Here is a 21,028-nt window from a genome sequence, read left to right on the forward strand (position 1 = left end):
GGGTTTACAAGATGAAGGACTTTGTGTGTGTATATTTCACCTTTCTCCTGCTTGAGGGTTTTACATTTTTTCTTCTGTCTCACATTGTGTCTCACATCTTTATAGACAGTTGAGCCATATTTTGTTTTGAGACATTCAAATACTTTAGCTCTATTTTGCGCTTTTTTTTTAAAATTTTACTCAAATGGTACTTGTACAGTTTTGTGGAGTTTAGATTTGTACAAACATTTTTGAAAAGCCGTAATGATATGAAGAAAGAAGCTGTCAAAGTCAGACCAGCGGGAGCCGCGTCTTTGATTCCTGCACTTGACTTGCACTTGAAGGAGGGGATGAGGGCGTGTGAGGGAGACAAAGCAAGGTGGATTTGTGTTGCTCTTCACAGCGTCATGCTAATGAGGAGGATTATAATGTCCCCCCCACCCCCCACCCCCCTCAGGCAGTGGAGGCACACAGAGTGGGTGTGTGCACAAATGTATTTCAGTGCTGGTGCTGTGCTCTGTGTGCAAGGCTGTTTAAATGTAGCTGTGTGTGCAGAAAAAAAATGTAACCTTGTGGAACAAGTGTGTGCGTTTTTTTTTTTTTTTTTTTCTCTTTTTAACATTTTCACACTGAATCAACTTTATCATTTGTGGAAGGAACTTGCACCTCAAACCAGTCAGTCATAAAATAGCAACATAAATAGAGCTTCAGAGCACATTTCAACTCATTTCTTTTCTCCACCTCTTCTACATCCTCCCTCCCTCAGCAGCAGCCAGTGGTACACTCCAGCAGTCTTTGCACCTCTCTTTCTCTTTCTCTCTCTCTCCCCTCCTCAACCTCAGCGGTCCCCACACTGGAGCAGACGCTGGCGCAGTGTCGATCCATACGTGCACGTGTCTTGTCTTTCGGGGCGACCAGCGTTCTTCGAAACCGCCCAGCACTCCAGCTCGCAGGGGCTGTTGCGAGTTAATCCACGCGAGAATGTGCGCATGAGCATCTTTTGTACCGAGGAGCATGTGCACTGACTGAAAGACACAGCGAGGATGCGTGGTGGGCAGGATCTGTCGTGATCGGTGGAGTTTGTGGTGTACAATACTTGTGCTGTCAGTCTTCCCCTCCCTCCAGTTTGGCTGTCTGGCGAGGACTAACAGCAGCGTCCTGCCGGGATGTCCACCTCACCAGGTGCAAGAGACGGAAGCCAAAGGAGCTCTTGTAAGTGATGAATTTAAATTTGATCATCTCTATATGCAAATAGATTTAAAAAAACTATTTGAGGCTTTTCTTTTAAAGATACCTTCTTCAGTGTCTCAAGGCCATCAAAGGCATGTTCTTAAACCCAGAGCAAGATAAATTGATTTAAGAAACAAGGGTTCCATTAGCTAGGAATGCCAAATGTGTTGTGTGTGAACGTGTGTGTGTGTGTGTATATGTTAAGTTTTTTGTGCAAATATATTGGTAACAACACAGAGGCATCTCACTAGTTTGAGACATTCTAAAGGTTATTTAAAATGCACTTGGTATATTTAAAGTATTTATTCCTGTTTATCTTTATTCCTGAAGATTATGCCCCATGGGTAATAAAAACACAGAATCCAGTTTATATACAATGCAGTAAAATGTAATACTGCATAAGGCCAACAAGATTATTTGAAATGTAGAAAATTATGTTACATTGTGTTGCTGATTGCTCCAAAGTTCTCTTTTCGGTTAAAATTAAAATGAACAGATGTGCCAGACTCTAAAGGAAGAGTGCAGAGGCAAAGAAACTAAGTTGCTTGAGGTCCAGAGTGAAGTTTCCACAGTCAGTGATGATTTGGGGAATCATGTTGTCTGCTGATATTTCCCACTTTGTTTTATTGACTCCAAAGCCGGAAGAAATTAAAGCACTTCATGTTTCACCCTCTGCTGACTTCATGGAGATGCTGATTTCATTTTCTAAGCCTGCTTGGCATCTGCCCTTACTGCAATAAGTATGATTGCTTTGTTTAATGACCATAACATCGCTGTTCTTTAAATACCATATGGGATATAATCAAAAGGAAGTCAACAGACACCAGAACCAACAATGCTGCAGGCCACTATTAAAGCAACCTGGACTTCCATAACGCCTCAGCAGAGGCTTGCATGCTGCTTTGAAGCAATAATTCATGTAAAATGTTCCCTACCAACTACTGAGTGCATAGACTGTACAAAACATCAATGTACTTTTCAGTATGCCATCATTTCTGTCATGAAAGAACTTTTTAATCCTTTGAAATGAATTCTTGAATCAAACTTTTTGATTATTTTTCAAATTTTGTAGATGCACCTGTAAAATTAAATAAGTGTGCACGTGGTGGTGTTGTAAAAGCACGCTTAGAATATTGTATAATAGGGGAATGTGTGTGTGTGTGTGTGTGTGCGCGTGCGCATATGTGTGCTTACGCCATCCCTGGAGTACCTCCAGCTGTACATCTATTTGGAAGGTGCTCTGAATCAATTGACATGCAAACCAGCTGGATCCTTTTCACTGGAAAGAAAAGGAGCAGATGACATACTGGTGTCATTCATTTCTCTCAACCTGAACAGCTTTTCACTTTCATCTTAACAGAGAACAGTCTTTGCTAGGTCTGATCGTAAACTAAGGGGGAAAACATACCCTATTTTTATATTTAGTCTCCGTTTGTCAAGGTTAGTTTTTTTTTCTGCCTATTTAAAAGCGATAACCGCACATACAAAATATTCTGCTTGTGAGTGTAGATGTGTTAAATGTTTATTATGAGTCTGTTGTAACTTTGTTGGGTGGTTCTGTCATTACAATAAAGCATCATGGGTTTAAGAGTAAGTGGGTGATTGATAAGATGATGTGACTCACTTGCGGGCTGAGTGGGCACACACACACACACACACACACACACACACACACAAAAATCCCTTTCAAACACATCCACTCACAGATGCTCACATTCACAGGCATACACACAATGCCTGTCTGTACAGAAGCTAGAGATCACAGCTGGGAAAATGGGTTTCCTTTTTATTGCTTTTGTTGTTATTACGCCTTCCCCCCCACCTCATCTAGCTTTCATTCCCTTTCTCCCTTCTGTTATTTTCTGGGCGTTATTTACGACCCGGGCCTTTGAGAAGCTCACCCGGAAACGGTTGGTATGTCTGGCTGATGCGTTAATGATCATCAAATGACACACCCACACACACACGGGAAGCCTGTTTTTGTATGCTTAGGATCACAGACACTTTTTTTTTTTTTTTTGCTATGTTGCATTATCTGGACATTATGTTGACACCTACGTTTTCACTCTCGCATGTTTCACTCTTCTGAGTTCCCTCCCATTTCGCTTGACTGTTTTGTTCCTCGTCAGGATGCATCCATCACATTACCTTCTCACGGCGCAGTGCCTTCAAATGGAAATATCAAGAGGCTCCAGGGTACGATTACTGACTTACAAACTACAGTGTTACATAACCAAATCTGGATGCCGAGGAATCGGGTCTCGGCTACAGAACAGCTTTAGTGAAAGGGAAAAAAAAAATGAAGTACAGGTTTGACATTGAAGCAGAAAAATAGCTCATATTTGGCCACATCAAAAGATACGAAATAGCAGCATCAAAACATAAATGACCGAAGATGAAAGAAACCTAATCTGGAATAATCCACGATGCAACTCAATCGCCAGAAAACATTTACCATAATGATGTCTCATTTAGGATTTGTTTTTTGTCCCCGACACCAAATTTAGTATTTTAAAATTAGACGCCTAATAATTTACATAATTCACCATGTGCTTGTAATTGTAACAATCTGCCATTGTAGCTGTATATAAGGTTTGGGGTTACTGGTCTATCTATCAGTGACTCACTGGGCCTCCTGTGAGTACTTTAGGATGAGGAGGAGGCCCATCGTTGATGAGGTTAGATGGTACTTTATTAATCCCGAAGAAATTATGAGGTAGTGTGTTGCTCACATAAACATTCATTAAAAAAAAGAGAACCCCAAAAAGATGCTTGCAGAGAAGTGCAAGAAGGATCCTTGTTTTTGTCATAACAAAAAAAACAAAATGCTGTCAAAATCTTTATGTACGTTAGAAAAAAAAACTGACAGATTTGTTTTTTTTTTTGAGTTGGTAGTTTTTCTAAATACTTGCTAAATATGGGGTCAAAGTGAAAAAACACAACTTAGACATTTTTGTTCTCTTACTTGAGGTGGCAAGAACAAAAAACAAAGTTCTTTTTGTTCAACACATTTCATACTTCGCAAGACTCTCGAATGCAGAACTCTCGCAAAGTTGTCATTGATCGCCTTCACACGCAGCGTCTCAGTGTAGGATCCATACTTGCACGTTTAGCCTATATTTCATATTTCAATCAGAGTGTTTGCTGGACACTATCTACAGGGGAAAACAAACGAGCTGCGAGAACAGAATCCTGTTCTTTTGTTCTCGCAGCCTGGGAGAGGAAACGCGTTTCTTTGCTCTTGCATTGTATCGACACTTGAGGTTGTTTTATTTGACTGATAAAATAACGTGGAAGATGGAGTTCTGCAAAGTGTGCCTGCACAACACCACAGTTTGCAGTGTCATTTCAATAAATGCATGCTTCAGGCAATAAAATGAACAGTATTTATAGTCTGTTGTGGTGTGTTGACATTGTGGCAGTGAGGCAGATCTCTCCTCCCCCCTCCCTCCCTGCCGTCTCTAAAGGAGCAACAGCAGGCACCTGCCACGGAGATGGATGTGCTGTGTCATCACTTCTCTTGCCAAATGATGGCTTGCCTCACATGTCCTCTCCTCTCTGGTCTTTTCCCCCCCCATCTATTCTTTTCTCCTCGCCTCTCTCGCTGTCAACAACTTTCTTTCTTTTCCTTTCTTACGGCTTTAAGAAATCTGCTTCAGTGGCTGCCGTGTTCTTTAATCTTCCCTCGTCTTCATCCCACCACCACCACCACCTCTTCTAGCCTGTCACTTCTCTCCCGTCCCCCTTCGTCTGCTTTATCTGGGCTCACATGAAACTTTAATTGCATGTAAATCAAAGCACTGCAGATATAATTAGTCTTTTGTGCTGCTTTAATAAGAGGGTTCTGGACTATTGAACTACGATGGAGTAACTAGCTCTCCCACCGTCTCTGATGGCTGAAGTCACGAGGCGACGGTTTAATGTGGGAAAGCAGAACCAAAACCCTCCTGTCAAAACAAATGTTTATCGAATTTAATCCCTTTTACCAAGAAGCAATTTTAATAACACTGCAGCCACTCATCTTAATATTAAATAATCGAAGGAAGAGTTACTAACATGTAAAAACAAGCAGATGACAGCCCAGGAGGTACAGATGTTTGCTTTTTGTTTGAAAGTTCTAATGCGTCAAATAATGTAGTTGCCGTTGGAATCGCGTGTTGACACAGTTGTGTCTCTGCTGTGTCTCCTGTGTCTTTCACAAGATAGATTTTCATGCATTCGTTTCTTCATGAGGCCTGGATTACAGAAAGAAAAAGTGATTAGCTCTGTACTAATGTGCTCCAACGGCATGTAATCATGGTGGCAGTGTATGAAGACGGTGTTTATTTGTCAGTTCAGGTTAAGGAGACGGCTGTGGCTTTGTCATACGGAGATATTCTGTTTGTTTACTGTGCAAGTACAAAAAAATAAAAGGTTATCGGTGAAAATCAAAAAAACTGAAGTCAAAATTTAACATTTTTAAATTTAGTTTGAAGCCAAAACTTTTATTTCTTTTACTTTTTCTTTTACCGATTGAGAAACTTGCATGAACTCGCTGCGATACTGAAAAATGAAATTCCCTCCTCGTCTTCTGCTCAGAAAACAACTGCTGGTTTTGAGCAAAAACTACTGAAATTTGGAAATGTTGACAACTTTATTCACTTCACAAACGCCTCACCCCCATCTGGAGAAACGTAACCCCAGAGCACGATGGTGGGTATGATGTTCTTTCTCGGAAATGGAGTGTGTTTTTTTGTGTGTGTGTGTGTGTGTTTGTTTTGTACAAAACATGTCATTTGGAAATATAGCCCAAAACAGAATTTCTCACAATGTTTTAGCCACATCTGGAGGTTTCATATGGGAGAAAGTAGTTCTGCTGCTCATTCCAGACATACAGGGGAGAGGATTACTGACACATACAGACAGAGCACTAAACCTGTGTTTATTGAAAACCTCTTCCGTTTTGCTCTCAACTTCTTGGCAGATTCTCCGACTTTGTCTCAGTCTCGTCTTTTCATCGTTTTGTTTGTTTTTCTGGTGAATTAACTTGTGTTAAAACATACAGGTACAACATTTTGATTCGTCACAATTTTTTAAATGAAAAAGAAAAAATTAGCATTTGAATGGGGCTATGCACACTTTAGAGAGCCACAGCACGTCGTTTTTTTTTGTTTTTTTTTGCCTCAATGATTAAAACTAGTTATGTTTTCACTTTATTTTTTTTATCATACATACATTAATTCCTATTATATTTAAATTTTTTTACAAGGCCAGGCACTGTTAAGCCATTGTTACCTTAGTTTTCTTTGCCAAGCTTATGTCCTACTTTGCTACTTTCTGTCTGCGTCCTTCTGTCCCTCGTGTCCATCTTTCTTCTTCCCAAGCTGCGTCCACCTGGCACAGCAGGTGCCGTTGGCAAACCCCAGACAGTACGTCTCCTCCTCAACACTAACGTTGTTTATTCTGCTGAACTGTAACGACAAGTCAGATCATAATCTATCAGCCAGAACAGAAAGAACGTTCTCTCACCAAAGGTGCTTTTGGGATTCTGCGTGTTAGACTGCCAGAGGGAGAAGGAGAGCGATAAGAAGCAGACAACTTGAAGACAAGATGACAGATAAAATAATTAAAAAGCGAGGGAATAGAAGCTGGGTGGTGATGAATGCAAGTCAATGAAACGAAGAATCGATAAATAAGAAGCGAAATGACAGGCATAAACTGCAGAGGAGGCAGAATAAATTGGGAAACAGGTGAAGCTGAGGGGAGACGGATGGCGACAGCAAGTCATGAATTTTAGAAACAAAAAGCTGTTGAGGCTTAGTATTTTAAGCCTCAAGTATTTTAAGGGTCCGGGGCACCGAAGGTAAAGAACAAAATGATGGGATTTGATTCCACAGTATTTATTCTGCTCTTTAAATTGCAGTTTGTTGCAGTGATGCTGAAATTTGCAACACCATGATCCACAATGGAAAGATTTAGCTCTTTAAAACCAATAAATGATTATTAAAACTAGCATTTGTAACACATACTACATATGTTTTTGTTATTTTTGTTTTAGGTTCTTTTAAATTTTATGCTGAGTGCCAAAGAGGATAGCCTTCATGTTCCTCCAAACATGCATAAAACATATTCATGTATGATTTAGTCACAGGCATGGTTGTGCTTCAAGCTTGGATATACGTTTTACATTTTGGGACTACACGTATAATTTTGAACATTTAATTAAAATCTGTGCGTGAAATGACTTCTCTCAGGTATATTCATTATACCCAGTTCAAATAAATAAGAATTAAAAGTCCTAAATTAATGTAAAATTGATGTCCTCAATAAGTTTATGTAAGCCTCCGGTCAGAACCGAGGGAGAAATGTAAATTAGGATCCTGTTTATAAGAAATTGATCATGAAGCAGTTTTTTTTTTTTTTTTTTTTTTAAACCATCTCTAACATGTTTTCTTCCCAAATAAATAAAATTCCTCATCTGGAAAATTTCCATCTCAAGTTGAGCGTGTTGCATGACAGTCAGAGTTTAAACATCTGTAATTCTATGAAAAATATTGTTTTTCTGCAACTGCACTGTATAATGCTCATGTTTCTGACTTCACTCTTCAATCTGCTAGTTTTAAACTCATGTATATAAGTCCGTCTCGCAAGATAAATTTTCAAAATATACTTCATTGCTAAAGCTAATCAAACTCTCTGCCATGGTGCAACTTTTAAAAGGATAAGAAGGGATTTTCATGCAACAGGCCAGTAAACCACTGCGTTCTGAAAAAAATATATATATATATTTCTCGGTCTAATTAAGATTCGTACCTTTAAAATCATTTTTGAAAGGTCTCACCGTGCAAATCAACAACTCCGTAAGGGTTGGCGAGCTGCAAAGAAGGCAAAGCAAACTGCCTCTTAGACCTTTGATGTGCATGAAGCTGCAGGTAAGAGTAAACACAACCCAGCAGCCCGAGTGTCAGGGGGCCCCTGAAGCCATATTTTATATTACTGTAGCATATTTTTAGAACAACATCTGCAGACTCGGCTGTGGCAGGAAGGTTTAGAGAGGATTCTGATAACCAGTTTTATCTCCACATTAAGTTGGAGATACTGTTTTTTAAATAACCAAATACCCGAGACCTGAGGTTCCCCTGCTGCATGATGAGACATTAGATAAAAAAAAAAACACACACACACACACACAAATTTGCTGCATAGAAATGGGAGGATTGGTTTTAAATATAGCTGGAAAAATAACCAAGCAATATCAACTCCATATGAAAGTCAAAAAGTTCAAACTAATTACAGAGAAAGAGAAATATGCAACAAAAATTTATACAGAACTGCACTGAGAGCCATATTTATAAATAGCATTAACATCGAGATCTTAAGATATTCTAAATCTTTTTTTTTTAGATACAACTCAAGTGTTTTACTTTAAACCTTAGTATTAGTCATCACGCTGAAGCGATGAAGTCATTTTCTGCTGATTTCCTTTCCAGCAGAAACCACAAATCAAATGTTACTTGTCATCGTGATGAAAAATATACTTGTGAAGCAGGACAAAGGGACGAGTACTTGAACGATAACTGTAATTTAAGGGCAACAGTGATGGATGTATAATTTTTACGAACGCGGTCGGAACTTGCTTAGTTTCAGAAGATACGTGGGGAAAAAAAGAGGGAGAATCATTTGAATTCAGCCTGTCAGAAGATTTCAGACGCCCTCGCAAATGTGTCTGGATACGCCGTTAAATGGGGACTTGGATGACAGCTTGCATTAAAGTGTGCAGAAATACTCTGGTTTATACAAACAGACAAGTGAGCAGACTACAGTTTGTTTTCTCGTACAGATACCGTAGATATCAGATTCCCACATCTTATTTTGTTAGAACTTGAGCAGATAAAATCAGCTTTTTTTTTTTTTTTTTTTTTGTCTCGTATTGTGGTCGCAGATGGCGTTCGGATTGTATTTTCCTTTCCCGTGTGAAGTACCTCAGCAGGTGGGGTATCAGATTTTTCTCTCCTCTCCTCCTACTCCTCTGGGAACTGGAGAGACAGAAAATGTAGAGCAGTGAAAGTGCGATAAGACGGCTAGAGATCCTCTAATTAGGTCCGAAACCGAACTCTCTGTAAAGAGGGACTGTGTGATGGAGTTTATTCCTTATTTTCCAGCAAGTTGAAGGTGTTCTGCAGGTATACACTGTTTTTTCCTTTACAGTCGTATGTTTACCCAGATGTTCCACGGCAATGCTGTGAAAAAGTCTTGAGTCACCCTATATATATATATATATATATTGGCTAGAAAGTGACAGATTTAATTGCAGCCTCATGAAGTGATTTTGGACAGTTGGTTTTTCTTTTGGGTGTTTGGTTGTTTTTCCTATCTACTCATTTCTAAGCCATTACTTAATCATCTTCGAAATATGCTCAAATTTAAAAGTTTTAAAGAAAAGGTAATGGAGGTCGGATTCAGATTTGACATCCTGGTTTGATATTCGGAAACGTTTTGAGCTGACTGGAAATGTCTTAAGTTTATACAGTTGCTCTGTTGACTGTAATTTTCCTCAACACGTGTGTTGATGTTGTGGAGCATTTTCCTATCCTCTGTGCGGCAAACAGTCAGCATTTCTTTGTCTTGGATCAAACACCCCAAAAATGAATTTTTTTCTGCGTTTGTTTTGCAGCAACTAACCTTCCTCTGACCTTTAACAAAATGAAATGCCCAGTAACACAAATGAACAAATTTGACTTGGTGTCACAAATAAGCCAAATTTGTGACACTTTCCTGCTGCCGGTGGTTCTGCGTAGATGTTCCTGCACGTTGCGTTCGTTCGGCAGAGTTTTTAGACTGTGCGATAAATGGGAACGTGCCAGACGTGTAACACATAAAACCTGCCTGCAGTATGGCTCTGAGTGAGGGATGGAGGGAGAGTTTTGTGCTGTTTACCAGGTGACAGTTTGGAAATCAGGTACAACAAAACAACAGATGGATTGTCAGAGCGGCACGTAGCCTCCCTGGCACTAATCAGGTGTTTTTCTTCCAAAAGTGTGATGAGTTTTCTTGTCTCCTGGACGAAGCACAAAACAGAACACCTTGTACTGATTGTTACCTGAAACTGGAGGCACTCTGATGTTGCTACTAACTGTTAAAGATGCTCATATTAACTTAAAACTATGTTCAGATTGTCTTTGCAGATCTCATTTTCTGCGGAAACATCATTCATATAGATTGATGTGACCAACTGAAACTTCACATTTGCAGTTTTGTGTTTGGACCTTGATTGGGTCACTATGTGACATGAAAATATTTTTGCTCTGAATTATTATCATCCAGCTTTTCTGTGCCGCTGGTGGAAACGTCAGCACATCAACTGCTTTAAGATTTATTTAAGCTATGTTGGGAAGACATAATAGTAGCTCCATGTATTTCAACATGCAGACATAGACCTGTACATAATCTCAGCCCCTGCCTTCAATTGACTCTGTCATCGTGTATTACATAAGAGAAGCTCTTGGGAATGTGAAGGAATCATATTTGTATAGAGTTAGTTAAATTATCCCACTTGGCTGCCTTTTTGACATCTATCCACACCAACATCCCATCCCAAGCATCTCAGCTGGTGAGAAGCAATGTGATTTTTAGCAAAATCTAGTGATTTAATACAGGCCAATTTTTGCATTGGGGCAGATTTCAGTGTTTGTAGGATGGACAGTCCTTGGTTGACAGTCGGTTGACCCTTTTTTCATAAGTGATTATGAACTGTAATAAAACTTAACCATGTCATTAAATTATATATCGCCTTGCATGTTAATGGTGTAAACCACGCTACAGCATTGCTTTCCTATAAAACGTTGCTGCCTAGACCCAGATGAAACTGCTCAGTCCCATACAACAATATGAAACTGAGTCTTCATTCTTAAAGATGAACTCAGCTCATCATGTCAAATGCTTGAAATGGCTCCGGCGGCCGTGTGGTCCATTTTTATAAGTAATCCTGATAGCACTAATTTGCTACTTAGTGCTTTGGATAAACTGGACCTTTTACTTTTATCCAAAGCGATAAAAGTCCTACCTAGGAGAGGTCATTAAGTGTGGATAAATGAATAAATACAAGTACAAATAAATATTTATCTTATTTTAAGCTTTTTACAACAGTTAAATTCCTGAATTTAGTCATGGTAGGTATTTTTCTGAACCTACATAAAAGAACCACGGACAACGTATATGAATTTCATGGCCAAACTTTTGCAAAAGGAGAAGACTCTGCAAACTGCTCCCCCTCTCTCTGCTAGAGCAGGCCTTTTATTTGGGAAAACAAAAGTCAGAAAAGATAAACAATAAAAACAGATGGCAAGCTCTAACTAACACACAGGTCATCAAGCTCTTTCACAGGAACACAGATATTAGCACATCACGTCATAAACGTTAGACTGAATAAAGAACTAAAGTAATAATAAAAATGATAACTCAAAAAATCTCTAACAAGTCACGACTACACCAAACTGGATCTTTTCTCCATGTATCAGCTTGTATAGTTTTTTTTTGTTTTTTTTCCAAGACTTTGCCGTCTGTTTCTGGCAAATTCAAGAAAATGAAAATCTCTCACAGTGCTGCTCATCCTCTAACAGCACAGACATTTAATTCCAAAATTTGCAAAACATGTTTCCTAATTAGCTTAAATAATAGAACAGCCTAAATGAACATATGTCGGAACACCTGCTTTGAATTCTTTCTCTGGTTTAATAAAATACCTTGTGCTTAAGATAATGTGCGATTTATCTGCTCCTCTGAATGAAGACGCGTGCACGCATCGCTTCCATACTAGTTGTTGCTCTGACTCTGACATTGACTGATGAAACATTGATCACAGTGAACATGTGTGTGGGAGGGTTCTTACACCCAGAGTGACAACTGTGTCGCGTATCAAAGCACATATTTCGAGATGAGGGGCAAATTTGTGCACAAAGAAAATAGACACGGCAATAAAAAAAACATCTTAAAGTCAGGGTTTTTCAGCTGAAGACGGGTAAGTTTGTAGTTCGAGGCATTGCATGCTTTTGTGAAGAATGATATTCTGTCTCAGTTTTACTGATTTACAACGAAACTGTGTCCTACTTAATTTACTTCCCAATGAAATTATCTTTTTTATTTTTTATTTTTTTTCTGGAAGCCAGCATGTACTTCTTCCAACATGGCCTGACTGGATCATGTTGGAATGCATCACCTAAAACAAGTAGAGCTTCGTCTCTTCTTTCCAACTGACTTTGTGCTGCAGTGACTTCATGCGTTTCTTCTGCTCCCACTGTTTTCATGCAGAAGTGAGGCATTTAGACTGGACTAACATTTTTTTCTCTCTTTTTTTTTTATACGACTTGTTGATAAATCATCTTGTAATATGTCCCAACTAGTCCTTTGATAACAAAACTAGCAAAAATGGATGGAAGTAAATTCTTTAAGCTATAGCTCTATTTTTTGTTCTCAGAAGTTGTTCCACCATTTTACAAACATCTGCTTTCTTGATTGCCTTCAAACTTGCAGGTAAACCCTGTTCTCCCATTTTAGTTCTCTCTCTTCATAGATTCCTTACAGAGTCAACTCTATGAGGACAGAACGTATCGCTAGAGATGACAGCAATGTTAAAGTAAGTCTAGTCACAGCGTTGGCTTGTGTAGTTAGCAGGCAGGAAGGACTTTATTTAAAGAGGGAGTGAATCAACAAACACGCAGTCCTTCTGAAGGTGTGAGTAAGCAAGTTTTATTTCAGGGAGCTGAATGTTAAGCAGAAGCTGAAAAATATTTGAAAGTGCAAATAAGAAATCCTGCTGTTTATATATTTTTTAGAAGAAAAATTCCTTCATAAAAGGTTATTTTCATGCTTCATAAACTTGGTGCTTTGCTTTGAACTCTGCAGAACTGAATGAATGGTATTTCGGCTGGTCTCTGTTTAGATCTCTTGGATATCTGACTTGAGTGCAAATCGGGTCACAAAGCAAACAAACTAGGAGTTGCAGCAGCCAGTGCCATCTCCATTAACATTTAGTATCACTATAGAATAGATTGATAGGTACAGACCAGATCCATTATGTCAACAAAAACATGTGAACAGCCTGTGGGTTTAGCAAGCTATTCAAATAAAAAACAGGCCATGAGGCACGACTCTCTGAAAGCCCCACACTTTCTCTCTTCTCGTTGTAGCAATAGAGATGCTTGGATAATTTGTAATACCCTGATGTGCTCGTCATCTTGCGTCCCTGCGGTTTTTGTCACCGTTTTCAATTTGTTTCTACAGCACAGCACACAAGATAAAACACTGTGATTATATTGTTTTGTGTTTTGATGCTGCTTTGATGACGTACGTTCAGTAAAGATGGCTTTATTGCAACAAAAGGAGGGACTTGCATCAAAATCCAAGTTTTTACTCTTAAAGTGTAAGTTTTTAATGGATGTAAATGATTCACGCGAGTATCTACAACAGCCTTTATGTGCCTCGTCATTTTTCGTAACTTGACCAATCTGAGTCCATTTGTAGAGGACACTCATTTGCCTGAGCAAATAATCCGAGGCGGTTCAAAAGGCCCAGGGGGAATTTGTGTTTTCCGGATGTTTTTTTTCTGTGCATTTCATTTCTGTCTGCCTCACTTTGCCTTCCCCTCCTTGTTGTAAGGATCAGAGTGGCCAGGTTTGTGCACAGTCATTAAGCCGCTGCTTTATCAGCGTGAGTAAAGCTTCCCTTCAAGGCAAGCAATTAACCTGTCGGAAAATGTCTCTCCTCCTCAGCGTTTGCCCCTTTTTTCACCAGCTCATCCATTCCTGAATTAGGCTGCTTTCTGGAATTTAAGCATTTTTAATTGTCTCCTGGAGAGTGTGGTACGATTTCACTTCCCCCCCCAACACTGAACATCGCTGCCCTATCCTGCGTAACATTCCAGACGGTAATTATTCGCATCCAACTCTGGCATAGTTTAGCCGAGTCAATTGGCTGATCATCGATTTGGGATGTGCCTTTCTCCCGTATTTTTTTTTTTTTTTATCTCTGAGCACAGACAAGAATATGGGATGTGTAATTTCTTTTTTAAGCTCATTCACTGAGACGCATTTAATTCCTCTCTGTAAGGACGTGTTTAGCTGCATTTATAGCAGTAAATGAAGCAAGACTGGAACTGCAATATTCCGATTAGCTTTAGGATTTAATTTCGACACATCGTGTAACCTCGTTTTTTTCAGCCATGCCACAAACATTGGTTACACCGTTTTTTTTTGTCTGTGTGTTGCATAAACGGATTAATGCGAGCTGCTCACTTGGGGTAAACTGGTAAATTGGGTAAATTGCTTTTGATCTGGGGATAGTTTGACAGGCTTATAATGAGCTGGGTGAGTCCACTCGCTCCCTGTCTGCTCTCTTCTTGCTGGATGGACTAACTGTTTGACAGTGCGCTGTCAGCTGTTGTCAGATGAAACGACATCCTCTCTCTGGATCTTACTGCCTTTTTTCCGTTTTCTCTGGATCTACGCCGCAGAACGGGGTGGGTGGTGTGCAGTTTTATGCTTCTATGTAAAAGCGGAGCTCTTGAAGAAAAGCAAATAGTCAGGCGTTTAAGCCAAAGCATATTTTAAACACGTTTTCACCTGTGCTTTGTCAGCTTGTGTTTAAAAAAAAAACTAAAATGTAGACATCAATACTATAGCTTTCAATATGAAGCATAAATTACAACTCTCTCCTGAGTATCAGCTACACTCGAAGAGAAATGGTTTTACGTTTAAGAATTTATGTTTATACATAATTGAAACACTAAAACGCTAACGGTGTACTAAAGACTATATCTGAGACAGTTATTCTCTTCTCTACTACGACAAATATCTTTGTCTAAGCTACACACCATTTACTATGGCAGGGTTAATCAAATGCACTTCTTAATATCAAAAAATAAAATAAAACAGATTAACGACCTAGAAGTCATCAGAAATCGTTTTGACTCTCAGATGTCGAGCCAAGGGTTGTTCTGATGGCCTAATTTGAAATTGACCTATTTCTGATATATGTGGGAATAGTATAATAGGAAAGCGGGAGAAAAAAAAAATCAAATTGAACTATTACAAACCCCCAGAGCATCTGCCAGTATTCACATCAGAACTCACTCAGAAAAAGCATAAAGTGCCTTATTGGGGTCTAACACGTGCTGTCGCTTTTAGCTCACAGGTTCAACTGCATTCCGACAGACGTGGAGCTCCGTAACAACCGTTTGTTTGGCTTTGCAGGCGCCTCAAGCTTACAGCCTCCAAAGGTCATTTTTAAGAGAGGCCAACATTCTCCTTCTATCAGTGTTGGCACATCTGTAGGTTCTCCACTTTAAATTCAAAACCATGTAGTTGATGCTCAAAAAGGTGGAAACATTTTGAAAATGAGATTGCCATGCTTATTTCAAAAATAGACAAACTTTGCATGGACTATGCAAAAATAAATATTAGCTGATGCTGAGGAAACATTCATGTACCATTTGGAGGGAGTTTCGTCATGTGTTTTTGGTTTATAGGGAGGCTTAAAGTTAGCCAATTAGGTTTTTTTTCCCCTCTGTCTTCAGAGAGTTGCATCTTAAGTCAACTAAAGCAACCAGCCTGCTAAGCTTTGCTTTGCATGTTTAATATATTACAAACATTTGGCCATTCTAGTAAATAAAAAAGAAAAGTTGCGTCACATTCAGAATTTTGAGATTGTGGTTTACCTTCATGATGCCTTCTTTCATTTCATATCCATTGCAATGTTTCAGGGAAACAGAACAATATCTGCAAGGTCACAAATATGTAATCTCCTTAAGGAAATAATTTAGGAAACTTGGTGGCTCATTTTGACTAAATCATAAAATTTAGCTGATCAGTTGAAGTGGAAAGAAGAGCAAACAGCCCTTGGGGATGAAAGACCAGAATACAAAGATTTGTTCATAATTTGAGAAAATATATTTATCACAAAATGTGCATGTATGCATGCAAATTTAGAAATAATGAAATTCTGTGAATATTGCACACAAGTAGTACTTTGATGGTAACATTGATCCAGTATTGTCTTATCACCAAACCTGTCGACATGATATCTAACTTAGTGAGTGTCTAAAATAATGACTTTTGCCGAACAGAATTAACAAAAATATCCTTACTTATTTACTTTTCTGACTACAGGATTTGAGATTCATTTATAAAGTCGTCAAACGCAGGCTGAAAACGCGCTACTGTCGTCTCCTCCCTGCTGATCGTACCATCTGTCCCCTTTCATTGTGAATCCGCCTTCTATCAGCTACACCTGAAGCCACGTTAACATACACATGTTATACTGAATATACACATTTAAAAAGGCCAGATGCCTTGCAGCACGGGAAGCGTGCTGTAAATATCAGCTGGCAGATGGGTTGAAACAAAAAAAAAAGAAAGAAAACATTCACACTACATCCATCCAGTACTTTCACTGGAACACGTTGCTGCTTCTCCTTCAGGGTTCTTATACACACAGTATTTAGATCTGAAACTCCCATTCAGAGAAGAAAACAAACAGGCAGGCGTTCCTAAATATCCCAGAGCTGGAATGCACAGTGCAGCTGTTTGCTGTGGAGCAAAAAGGAGAGCTGGGAAATGTAGCAGTGGTTGTATTACACATCATAACCAAAAACCACAGTCGCTCTCACTTCTCTGCCTTGTCAAGCACACAGACTCCGTCAAGTGGCAGGTGTCAGGCGGGGGGGGAAGTAAAAAAAAAAATCCGGCTTAATAGACCCAGGAGGTCCAACAACACCGGTGTTTCTCTGCAGTAAGTGTTGCCTTCAGCCTCGTGGCTGTGCAGGTAGACCTAAACAGAGGTAAACACAACAGAGTGAAACAAAGTTCCCAGGACCTTCTGTAAACTGCAACACTGTAGTAGTTTATAACTAGCATTGTCTGTGTTGTTTTCATTAAAGTTAGACTTTAGTCCATTGCATGCTTTTCTCTTTTATAGGGAAGCTTGTTGTCTTTTGCTCTGGGAGAATCCTTTCTTTGGGCCCTCCACACAACCAAAAACAAAAACACTTCTGCTAAGAGTCATTTTGATTGTTCTGTCCTTAATGTGTATTATGTAATTTATCAAACTGCTGAGAACTGAAATGTTGTGCTTTGTTCAACCTTCGGAAGGTTATTTTTAGATGAGCTGCAAACAGAGAATCAAGGACAACTCTTTTCTTATTTTTATACGACAGTGGTTCCCAAACCTGCATGTTTTAGACGTGTCTCTGGTCCAGCACACCTGATTCAAATGATTGCATGACCTCCTCTGCAGAAGCCTGTTAATCACCTATTTATTTCAGTCAGGTGTTTGAACTCAAGAAAACCCTTAAACATGTAGGGCACTGGGACTCGAGGACCCAGGTTTGGGAAGCATTGTCACAGAGCAACAGGTTGACATTTTGTAAATGTTGTTTTGAATAGTAGACAGTCAGTGCATGTTTAACCAGTCTGTTTCAGTTTTTACACTTGTCTAAATATAAATTAGTCCAAATGTCAAACAAGTCAAAAAAATTTATTTTACTTGTCAAGTCTAAATCATTTTTTTTAAATAAGCAAAATAACCCTTTAATCATCTCCATTGAAACTTTCTGAATTACCCATAAATACCAAGTTTGGTATCAACATCCACTCATTGTTCACACACACTGACAAAACTAACTTTTTTTCCAAAACAAGTTGCAGATTTAGACTGGCACAGTTTAACTGTAAAATCCATATTTACAGTTTATAAAGACCTAAAAGCAGTCTAGGCAGTGAAAATAAGTTATCATTCCTCGAGTCATTTCTGCTCATTTTTATCAGGTTTTATCATGAGAGAAAAACATTCCCTCTTACATGCCCAAAGGTGACTGAAAGGAGTATTTTTCTAATCTCTGCAAGGTTAGGCTCACACATGTGACCTTCAACCCCTCCACCCCTGTCCTGCACTTGGTACGTTCCTGAGTCCAGCATGCATCTTTGTGCTATGAATCTTTGGGTTGCTACAGTAGCCGACACCTCTGATTTGATGCAAGGCCTGTTGTTGTGCATACATGCTCCTGCGGGGATCTGCACATATTTCATCTTGTCTAAGCAGCTTGTGTCACTCGATGCGTCTGCTTTTTTTTTTTTTTTACACGCAATGCTAATTAACAGACAGTAAACCACGTCGATGTCAATGAAAGCCTGATTTTTGCCACATTGGTGTGGAGCATCCGTTATGTTGAGTGAGTCGAATTGTATTATCCACATCATCCACGTCTTCTTATCAATAGAGAAGGTCCCGTAAGCAGTGTTGGTATCTGTAACCATCTACCAAGTCCAGATTTTTATTAATAATAATAAAACAAATAGTCTCTGTTGGTGCTCTCACTGCAAATGACTAAGCAGGAGGCAAGAAGCCCTCCTACAGAGCTCCAACTTGCATGTTGGCGTACAGTTGCCTGGTTACACGTGTAGTTGGAAAACTGGTTTAATCTGTTTTCACTCTCCCACTGTGGCGATCACAGCCGCTGACGGAGAAAGAGAAGGAACCTTGAGGTGTTCATCACGTATCACTTTGGGATGAATTACGGCAAACAGTTAAAAGACGTGAGCAGAAAGGAGAGCAGCCACGAGGTTCGTGTTCTCAGAGAGCAGCTCGAAGCCGGAAGAGTTGCTCTTAAATGTCAACAACGCAGCTGCTGATTGCAGCCAGGCGTATGACTTAGCAGTTTTGTTTCACTCAGTAACTGCAGAACTAACAGATAACACTTCGACTCAAAAACATCCCTGCTGAATTTTTTTTTTTTTTATTGCATTAATTTTCTTTTGACGAGGCCCATCTTCAGATTCCCTTTATCGACTAGTTGCTGCCACATCGTCGCAAACGCTAATTTGATTGCGAACCAGTGAAAATGAGTTTCTGCTCTCAGCCAGCTGCGAGTGAGAGGTGAATAAACTAGAAACTTTTTTTTTTCTTTTTTTTTTGTCGCGCTACACTTCCACGTGTCTGGACACAAATTGATGTTTTCAGCCAGGAAAACTCGCTAGAAATGAGAGACTCCTGTCCAAAACCGATCGCAGCGCTTCGAGATAATATGCAGCTGAGTTCAACGCAATTTAAAATTTTGCCTGTAATAGTTTCGGCACAAATCCTGCTTTTTAAAGCGTGCTATTGTGTGCACATAATAGAATTATGTAAATGGTACAATAATGACACCCTGGCTCTGAAGGACTTGTTCTGTTGATGGAGAAAAATGGAGAATAAAATCTGAGAAAGCAGTTCCTCTCGTGGTAGATCACGGGAGGCATAAAAGCCTGTGTGGTAAACTTTGTTCATCACCCACACAGCATGCAGAGCACTTTGTAGCCCACAAAGCAAAACATCACTCTGCTGTAATGCCCTCTTGAACAGAAACATAGTTTAAACCACATACAGTGTATAAAAATACCCTTAACCTATTTTTACAGTGTTTAATTTCAGTAAAAAGAGGTAAATCATCTGACAAGTTCATCTTTGTACGAATTTATTAACTTAGCTAATCGCTGGACATTAACCTCTTGAAGTTTTTATAGTTAATTTAGTAACTGACCACTGATGTTACTTACTGGAAAGAATACAAACACATATGGAAACAGAAAAATAAGGGGTTCCCCAACTAACTCAAACTATATATGACTTGTAATTATTACACAACCCCATTTAAGTGAACTGCTCCAGAAAAAAAAAAAAAAATCACTCTTCAGGGTACAAGAGCAACCGCCCCTTGTAGGCAAGTGTATTGTACTGAACTGTAATCTGCCACTCAAAGTTCATTCATGTTGTCTGAAATGCATCGTCTTTGTCGTGTGTATTCGCTCAACAGCTTGCAAGTAATTCTTTCTGGGTGTGTGAGCGTGTCGAAGAGAGAGTGAAGTGATTGTGTGTGTGTTATTTACAACATGGGGGCTGCCTTTGGCGGAAACCTGAGCACTTGAGAGATACAGCGAGGCGGACAGAATCTAAAAATACCAGGGCTGAGTGAGCAGGGCTTAAGAAAAAGAAGAAGAAGAAGAAGAAAAAGGAGAAGAAGAAGCTGAAGTGGCTGTCTGTCCTCACCGTCAGCCCTGCCTCTTGGACATCAAGATGTGTGGTACAGTTTTAGAAGAAAAAAAAAAGAGGCTAGAAAACAAATCCATCTGCGACTAGACAACTCATTTAAATGAAGGATGGAACACGCGGGGATTGTATCGGCTGCATAGTTTTATCTGTGTAGAGAGTCAGATGAAAAGGGCGACTTCTTTAGGTTTAAAACAGACTATTCTTTCTCATAGAGACTGGGCTGCAGACTACTTGAACATCACAATAAACCCCGGATGACAAAATACATTCAGTCAAATACAGACACCATCTCAAAGCAGATCCATTTATGACAACTTTTTGGGTTTTTTTTTTGTTTGTATTATGGAAGCAACACAGCGTTTGATGACACGAGGTGTCAAATTCTGCAAAATAAATAGCACTGATGTGACAAACAGCTCTGGGCGTGTTCTCCTTCTCTGACAACCGAAAAACAACATCCGTCCTGCATCGCGCTGCCACTCCTTCTTTCTCTCTCTGTCATCTTCAGTTTTTCCTTTTTTCCACATACGCACAGAAATAGAGGCAGGTGGCTCCAGGCCCAGATTTTCTTTTTTTTCTTTTTTGGCTGAAACCACAAGCAAACTGGACAGCAGATCCCATCCCATTCCATTTCAAACAATCCATCCACAGCGCCTGTGTTCACAGATCCTAATGTACAGATTATATTGGGATGTCATGTTGGCACCTAAAGCAGTGACGCATAACTGCAAAATAGAACATTTAAAAAAAAAAATTATTTATT

General features: G+C 39.4%; 1 protein-coding gene and 1 long non-coding RNA gene across 3 annotated transcripts in view; one reads left to right on the top strand and one right to left on the bottom strand.

Moving 5' to 3' along the window:
* The first annotated feature begins 732 nt into the window (after window positions 1-732).
* Window positions 733-21,028, top strand: part of dtnbp1b (dystrobrevin binding protein 1b) — a 33,408-nt gene continuing 13,112 nt past the window's right edge. The window contains exon 1 of one of the 2 annotated variants that reach the window (XM_007547773.2): window positions 733-1,191. In XM_007547773.2, coding sequence (XP_007547835.1) covers window positions 1,146-1,191 — 46 coding nt within the window. In that variant the 5' untranslated portion in view covers window positions 733-1,145. The remainder of the gene's footprint in view (window positions 1,192-21,028) is intronic. The other variant, XM_016669323.1, reaches the window with a different exon arrangement.
* The window catches only part of LOC107835774 (uncharacterized), a 20,770-nt gene continuing 6,225 nt past the window's right edge, over window positions 6,484-21,028 (bottom strand). The window contains exon 2 of the long non-coding RNA XR_001661597.1: window positions 6,484-6,659. This is a non-coding gene — a long non-coding RNA (uncharacterized LOC107835774). The remainder of the gene's footprint in view (window positions 6,660-21,028) is intronic.

The sequence above is a fragment of the Poecilia formosa genome, unplaced genomic scaffold (genome assembly GCF_000485575.1).
Source record: "Poecilia formosa unplaced genomic scaffold, Poecilia_formosa-5.1.2 Scaffold21, whole genome shotgun sequence".
Classification (NCBI taxonomy): Eukaryota; Metazoa; Chordata; class Actinopteri; order Cyprinodontiformes; family Poeciliidae; genus Poecilia; species Poecilia formosa.